Source organism: Sinocyclocheilus grahami, unplaced genomic scaffold (genome assembly GCF_001515645.1).
Source record: "Sinocyclocheilus grahami isolate Dianchi unplaced genomic scaffold, SAMN03320097.WGS_v1.1 scaffold36.1, whole genome shotgun sequence".
Lineage (NCBI taxonomy): Eukaryota > Metazoa > Chordata > Actinopteri > Cypriniformes > Cyprinidae > Sinocyclocheilus > Sinocyclocheilus grahami.
The window spans coordinates 97,145-105,691 of NW_015505215.1; the positions used below are offsets into that span (position 1 = coordinate 97,145).

Consider the following 8,547-nt stretch of genomic DNA (forward strand, 5'->3'; position numbering starts at 1 on the left):
ACCGCCGTGATGTTATGCAAAACATTTTGTTTTACGTGGATATTAGAACGCGAGTGAAGTACATAATAAATAATAATTTGCCATTCAAATACATCGCGAATATGGAAACATTTGATTTTGTGTCGAATGAGAGACCCAACGTTGGTTTCAGTTTTGTTTTAGCCTAAATGAATTAGTTTTGGCTTGTCGTTTATATTGCTATAGCTTCATATATTTGTAATTCTTGTTCTTTTCTAAATAGCCTATACTGTTAATTGAAAGGATTTGTTGTGGAGTGAGGGGAACTAAAATAGCCTAGCTATGTTTACAGTGTTTATTATAATGTTTGTAAACATTTTGCGTCGGCATTAGGCCCATTTCTGAATGAAACAATAAAATGCGACTTATACGCGACTTATGTCTTTTCCCCCTAAAAAACTATTTTTTTAAATATGCGTAGCGTATTTTAACCATGCAGCAAACCTTTTTAAATATTTTGATAAATTACTAAAAAAATCAATAATTCAATTATTTTTTAAACCATTTAACTGATTGTATTAATAGGTCAAAATTCTTACGGTCGGTTAATGAACATCCCTAGTTAGCGCTGCTCTGAACATTTTATCAATAAAATAAATATGAACTTAAAAGCTACAGAACATTTCTCACTAGCGAGGTAATACAGTGCTGTTCTTGAAACAGATGAACTTACAGTTTCGCTAATAGTAGAGATGCTGATGCCGAACAATGTTGAGATGCACAAACTCAGAGGTAATTCTTTCTCTCTCTCTCTAATAACTTCATTATTAACTGCATTAGTGTGCTATCAACGGCTTAAGCCTCCATCACTAAGTCTAAAATTCTGTTTTGGAATTAGCAAAGTTGCATTAAAGTTACGTTTTGGAAGCGTGGGATGAGATGCTTAAGCCGAAGTTCTACACGCAAGAGCGTTTTAAGGAAAAAAACCTGACAAATGTCTTGAAATACATCATCTGAACAATGTCTTTAGGTGTGGTAACCATAGTTTAAGCGGAATAATTGACTCTGGTCCGTTAAATAATTAGAAAATAACACACACATCTGACGCTTCGTGTCGTAGCCGCATCACCACCTGGGCTGTGCATTATTTTCTAATAATTCAAATAGCCGTCATCAATTACTCCTTAAATAATGTTTCCCTCCACCAAATCTCCAAAATGTACTATCAAAGTGGTATGGGGTTCAATTATGGTACCGGTACGACAATGCCATTTGACACAAAACATAAGTGTGTCGATTGTATGACTTCGGTAGGCTTCTATATATAATATTTATTAGATAAAATGTCTCCTTTTGTGCTCATCGAGAAAAAAAGTCTTACAGCTTTAGAATGAGTAAATAATGACAGACTTTTCAGTTTTGGGTGAGCAATCCCTTGATCTCACATTATATTGAAGCTCCTCTCAGGGTGAGTGAAGGTGTTATCTTGATTACTCGATGATGTTGTTTATCACTGCCCAGTGACTAATAACAAATAAATCTGAGAAAAAATAGTTCTCTTTACCCTTATTTAACTATATCTCAATCTGTTTTATCCATCTCTGACTCCCAATCTGAGTGAGTGTTTGTGTGTGGAGTAGTAAACTCTCTGACCCATAAAAGCTCTCAAGCTGAGAACTTTGAACAGTAGTAGTACACGAGTAGTGTGTGTGTGTGTGTGTTTATGTGTGTATGTGTATGAGAGAGCCTGGCAAGAACACATCGTCCCCTTCAGGAAAGGCAAGGAGGCAAGCCAGCAGGCAGAGAGACAGAAGGACATTTTATACACACAAACTCAGGGTCCTCCTCCTTCCCCTCCTCCTCTTCCACCACCAAATTAGAACATTGGCCTCCATGGCGATCCAAGGCGAGCTTAAAGCATGCCTGCAATGAAGCATTCCACACCTAGCACATGACTCAGCCTTCATTTTACCACATCACAGCTCCCGCTCTGCACTGCCCCAGTACAGTGAGGCCCACTGTTGAAACCAGACCTGTTTTTTGTCCAACAATAACGTAGATCCAAAATGCAATCTGTTAGAATGAGTAAATAATGACAGACTTTTCAGTTTTGGGTGAGCAATCCCTTGATCTCACATTATATTGAAGCTCCTCTCAGGGTGAGTGAAGGTGTTATCTTGATTACTCGATGATGTTGTTTATCACTGCCCAGTGACTAATAACAAATAAATCTGAGAAAAAAATAATTGGAACTGATTGTAAAATACATGTTCTCTTTACCCTTATTTAACTATATCTCAATCTGTTTTATCCATCTCTGACTCCCAATCTGAGTGAGTGTTTGTGTGTGGAGTAGTAAACTCTCTGACCCATAAAAACTCTCAAGCTGAGAACTTTGAACAGTAGTAGTACACGAGTAGTGTGTGTGTGTGTGTGTGTGTGTGTGTGTGTGTGTTTATGTGTGTATGTGTATGAGAGAGCCTGGCAAGAACACATCGTCCCCTTCAGGAAAGGCAAGGAGCACAGCCAGCAGGCAGAGAGACAGAAGGACATTTTATACACACAAACTCAGGGTCCTCCTCCTTCCCCTCCTCCTCTTCCACCACCAAATTAGAACATTGGCCTCCATGGCGATCCAAGGCGAGCTTAAAGCATGCCTGCAATGAAGCATTCCACACCTAGCACATGACTCAGCCTTCATTTTACCACATCACAGCTCCCGCTCTGCACTGCCCCAGTACAGTGAGGCCCACTGTTGAAACCAGACCTGTTTTTTGTCCAACAATAACGTAGATCCAAAATGCAATCTGTCATCAGAGCATTCAGCATTATAACATGTTGTACATTTTGAATTTGTGAAGAAAATAGGCTGCTTTTCCATGTTCTGGGTTTGGCAGGGCTGTTGCCTGCCTCTGATTGGTACATTTTTTCATCCAATCCTGGGATTATTGAGCTCACCTCCCAAAATGGATAAGAAAAAAATGAAAAAGTGAGTAAGAGAGAATGAGAGAAACACATTGAGGCCCGATACTTATACACTTTTTGTTGGCATGTTATTATAAATATTCTCTCTCTCTCTCAAACACACACACACACATAATCCTTTCTCTCTGCGTTATAAAGGATGTGGCATTGTGTGTGAAATGTTTCAGGCATGTACAGAGTGACTTTGAAAGGGAAATGGAAAGGGCCTCGTAGTTAAGAACATACATGGCCTTGTGTTCCCTATATGCACACATACAGTGAATGTTCTTTAAAAGGATAGTTCGCCGATAAGAAAAAAATGAAAAAGTGAGTAAGAGAGAATGAGAGAAACACATTGAGGCCCGATACTTATACACTTTTTGTTGGCATGTTATTATAAATATTCTCTCTCTCTCTCAAACACACACACACATAATCCTTTCTCCCTGCGTTATAAAGGATGTGGCATTGTGTGTGAAATGTTTCAGGCATGTACAGAGTGACTTTGAAAGGGAAATGGAAAGGGCCTCGTAGTTAAGAACATACATGGCCTTGTGTTCCCTATATGCACACATACAGTGAATGTTCTTTAAAAGGATAGTTCGCCCTAAAACAAACATCTGTCCTTGTTTACTCACCCTAATATCATTCATAGCTTGCATGCTTATCATTTTGATAATAGTGATCTTGTCTGTCAAGACCCAAAATTGGCAAATACGCACCAAATACGTAGTCTGTATCAAAGTCAACTTGAATTAAATATTTGAACCATATTTTCTTTATTTTTCATATTATTACAGTTTTAATATTCATTCTGCTTTCTAAATTTAGATGATTAATACTGATTATTTTATTTAGTTTTTAACAAAAACGAAATATATTTTTTTCTTTTATAAAATTTAAAATTGTCCATGTACATATGATCAGAGATCAACATACAAGTTTCATCTTGCGATTGATACTAACTTGTTTACTGAGTGTTGCAAGGCAATATTTTAGAAATAAGCCAATAAATAATAAATTATTTGATCAAAAATACAGTAATATTGTAAAATATTATTATAATTGAAAATAACTGTTTCTATATTCATGGAATTAATATTCATTGTAGACTCTACCTTTTTTGATTGCAATGTCTTTGTTGCTACTCTATAAATTGTAGTAGTCAGTATTTGTCAGTAGCTGTGGAGTTGGATCCTGGATTGTGACCTAGTGGTTCAGTGTTGGCTCACTTATTACATTACTGATGAAGAGATCAGGCTGATTAGAACCTCTTGTGCTAAATTAGACCATCACAGTGATGCCACAACCTCATTACTTCATTAAACACAAACCTTCATTACATCTTAATTACTGTCTTTCTTACTGTGTCTCTGAAGAAGTACTTTTTTTCCAGGATGTTTTGATATCGACTTTTTAAATGAGGGATTATGGACTGCAGTATTACATAATGCAAGGAGTAAAGTAATGAATTAATAATGAATCAAATTCAGTGTTGTTGCAGTGAATATAGAAACCTGATTCTTTTATACCATGTGTTAAATAGTCACATGATGTTTTACTGTCATGAAAATGGGCCTAGAGTTCATGACTGAGGAACATTGTGTGTATATTATTTACAGTGCTGAAGAGACAAGTGAGCCCAGAGGAACTTCAGGCTCCTGGTGGACCTTACATAAAGAAGACATTCACAGTAAGTCACTCACACACCTGCCAAATGTGCTCAGGCTCCAAGCTCTAATTGCATAATTTACTATGTTTGGTTCTGAGAAAGTTCAGAACTAAAAATAGCGAGAGGAAGTTTTTCCTCAGATGCATGTGGCGGTGATTCTAACCCTCAACTGGATCAACAGGACAATCCAACTGCAATTTAGGAGCCTTTGAAATTCAGCTGTCATGTACCTAACTGTGTCTTGTCATGTATTACATGACTCTTGTCATGTATTATGAATAAATTGTATCCACTGATAGTGCCGTTTAAAATCAGGGCTGAATGCAATATGCACAACAATATATAACAATATGCTCTGACAACCATTTTTAAACCATATTGCTCCACCACTGCAGTACTGGCATCTGAATTGAATTTTTTAAATGACCAAATATATATACACAATCTTAAGTTAATGTGCTTGGATGTATATGTTTGCAGATTGTGGGAGACGCAGTGGGCTGGGGATTCGTGGTGAGAGGAACTAAACCCTGCCACATCCAGGCAGTGGACCCTGGCGGACCCGCTGCAGCAGTGGGAATGAAGGTACAGTAGTCATCCTGCAAAAGGAAATTTATTGTAGTGAGAAAACATTATGTCCATATTTTATTCTATTCTGTCCCATTTTACAGGGATGCAGACTAAAAAGCCAATATTTATTTTTAAGTTATGACCAATAACCGATAAATGGACACAACCCACTCTGATGGCTCTTTAAGGGATAGTTCATACAAAAATGAAAATTTGCTGTTAATTTACTCACTCTTAGGCCATTCAAGATGTAGGCGACTTTCTTCAGTAAAACACAAAAGATGATTTTTAGCTGAACCTATGATCCTTGGTCATTTGTAATATGCAAATGTAGTCAGTGGGTGCTGTCACTTTGAGAGTCGAGAAAATAGGTACAGTTATACAGAGCTGGGTAGATTACTTACTAAATGTAGTCCATTACTGATTCCAAATTACATGACAAAAATTGTAGTTACATTACACATTTTAGGTAATATAATCAGACTGTTTTTTGATTGCTTTTAGATTACTTTTGACCAAACTCATTTATCACATTGATTTAAATAGAATCATGTTGTACCATATGTATATAAAAATACAAAGAGTAAGAAAATACATTCCATTCGTTGTAATTAACAACATGAAGTGCATTAAACATTACATTACGTCAAGGTTTCCCAGACTGGGGTTCATAAAAGAACTGGAGGGGGTTCGTGAGTTTAATGAAAAGCTAAAAATGAATTAAATCATAAAAATGTATAATAGCAATAAGCCCCGTGAAGCCGTGGTTTACAGTGAATTTATAACAGCTAAGGGGCGATGTTGGGCACGACGCGAAGCGGAGAAACCACGGCTTCTTGGGGCTTATTGCTTTATTTTAAAATGTCAGGGGTACTTCAAGTAAATATATTTGGTGAAAGAGGTTCAGATGACAAAAATGTTTGTGAATGCCTGCATTACATGTAAATAAGAAATAATGTGAATTTGTGCATTTTAAAAGACAAAAGCCTTCCAAAGACAATAGTAATACATGGTTAAATAACCTACTGAGTGATAATTCAAATAAAAAATGAATGTGTTCATCACTAGTTAATGCAATGTTGAAACACTTCTTAAACCTGAAATGATTTTTGTAAATCCAGTGGTCAAATGCTGTACAGTATAGCTAACTGACTAGTGACTGGTCTTTGTGTGAATGTTCACAAAACTGGAAAGCTTTCTGAATGTATATAAGCTATTTTATATAGGTTAATTAATAAAGGAACATTTAAAAGATGAAAAAGAAGAATGATGGAGAATCAATAAATTATGAAGAATTTATTGCTATTGTGTAAATAATATGTAATCATGTAATCAATAAAAAAGTAACTGTAGTCTGATTACGAGTTTTTAAAAATGTAATTTAATCTAATTACAAGTACTTCATTTTTGGAATCTGATTACGTAATCCAGATTACATGTAATCAGTTACTACCCAGCTCTGCAGGTACATTATAACTCAAAATTAACACCTGCAGCTCCTGACAATATATTGGGTTTAGTCGGTTTATATTATACCGCGCATATGTCATCATGCGACTGAAAGCTTGAGCTCCAGGACCATTTGCTTGAGGTTGTGGATTACTAATGTTTAATAATTAATAATGTTTTTGGCAAATTTTCATGGGCGAAATCCAGTCATTTCAATAGAAAGCCACGTGATTGTGAATTTCATATTTCATTTTACACTGATTTTGCACTGGGTCAAGTAGGTCATGCAAATTTACCATGCTGGCCAACAGAAAGCTTCTTGGTTTTGAAGGTGACTTCTGTGTGAGCTGTGCATCATAAATCGCTACACTATTGACAATAAACAATGGATTTATTTTCACCAAAATTTCACTGTGACCGCACCTTTGAGGGAAAGTGCTTTTTATGAAATAGTGCTCGTATAGGGTTTAGTTTTGGCATATTACATTGCTATTCCTTTAAGTTAATGCTAGATTATGATCTAAGAGATAGAGATAGATAGAGATGATAGAGATTACAAAATACTCAACTACACTAACCTACCCACAGTCATTTAGGTTTGACCTTAAGCACAGTACACGGAGTAAAGCAATCATAAGCAATCATACGGAGTGGAGCAATCATAATGTCCTTTGGTTGCTGATGTGAGTACATTCACCTCAAGAACACTCAAAATATAGCCTGTTTTCCGGATGTTTCTTCATGCATACTGGATGTGTGTGTGTCTAATTTACAGTAGTGACAGTTGGAATAATACCTAATGACCCTAATTTACACCCATAATGAACCATTATGGTTATGCAACTTAAAAAACAAAACAAAAAACTACTCCCTCAGCGTCCCTTCTGAATGCTCATTACATATGGTCATGTTTGCAGACTGAGAATGTGCTTAGTCTGTTTCTGAGCTAAAAGCGTTGTGCTATTTAAAGACAGAGGCTGTAATGCTGCACCTACCCTGCTCTCAGTGTCATCTTTTTGTTGTAATGAACATTGTTGCATTTAGATTTAGTATTTATTAAATATAATAACGCAGAATAAATGTTGAAACAAAGCATTATTTTATTTTATTTTAGAAAAGGGAAAGACCTGTTTGTATTTAATTCTGTTATGTTTAAATAGGTTCTGTTCTTTTAAGTTTTTGTGGTTACCATTGCGCTGAAGAGTACAGCTTGTGGTTAGGTTGCATAAAGGTATAGACTACGCTGTATGTTGCTCTATGAGCAAACACTTAATGCCACTGACAAGTAATATCTTAATTGTTCAATAAATTTACATGCAAAATTTGCTACATTTAGGATGTGCTATACTTGCTGTTATTTTGAAGTGATAAAAATAAGATCAGTTGGTTCCAGGGCACCACTCCATTTATGAGTGAATTATATTAAAACTAGTTGGAACTATTTCATTTTTTTTCATTTCAGATTACAGCTGCTTGTACACAAGAGTTGTACACATGCACCAGTGAACAAATGATGCCAAAACAGATGTTTTGAACACATGCTGACAATTAAGCAAAATGGCAAGCTTTCAAATGTTGCTTATTTATCACTTGATGCTCATAACGGTAATGGTATGACTCCTTTCTGACGGTAGTGCCATTATGGGTTTACTAGGAAGGACATAAAGGCTACAGGTGCATCTCAATAAATTAGAATGTCGTGGAAAAGTTCATTTATTTCAGTAATTCAACTCAAATTGTGAAACTCGTGTATTAAATAAATACAATGCACACAGACTGAAGTAGTTTAAGTCTTTGGTTCTTTTAATTGTGATGATTTTGGCTCACATTTCACAAAAACCCACCAATTCACTATCTCAACAAATTAGAATACTTCATAAGACCAATAAAATGGTAAGGCCGGCCTCAGACTTTTGGACCCCATGTGTATTACT

General features: G+C 36.0%; 1 protein-coding gene across 2 annotated transcripts in view; it reads left to right on the plus strand.

Moving 5' to 3' along the window:
- Positions 1-5,303, plus strand: part of LOC107581528 (DEP domain-containing mTOR-interacting protein-like) — a 31,060-nt gene extending 25,757 nt beyond the window's left edge. The window contains exons 8-9 of one of the 2 annotated variants that reach the window (XM_016267104.1): positions 4,545-4,615; positions 5,075-5,302. In XM_016267104.1, the coding sequence (XP_016122590.1) occupies positions 4,545-4,615; positions 5,075-5,188 (185 nt within the window). In that variant the 3' untranslated portion in view covers positions 5,189-5,302. Of the gene's footprint in view, positions 1-4,544; positions 4,616-5,074 lie in introns of both variants that reach the window. The other variant, XM_016267103.1, reaches the window with a different exon arrangement.
- Positions 5,304-8,547: the final 3,244 nt, after the last annotated feature.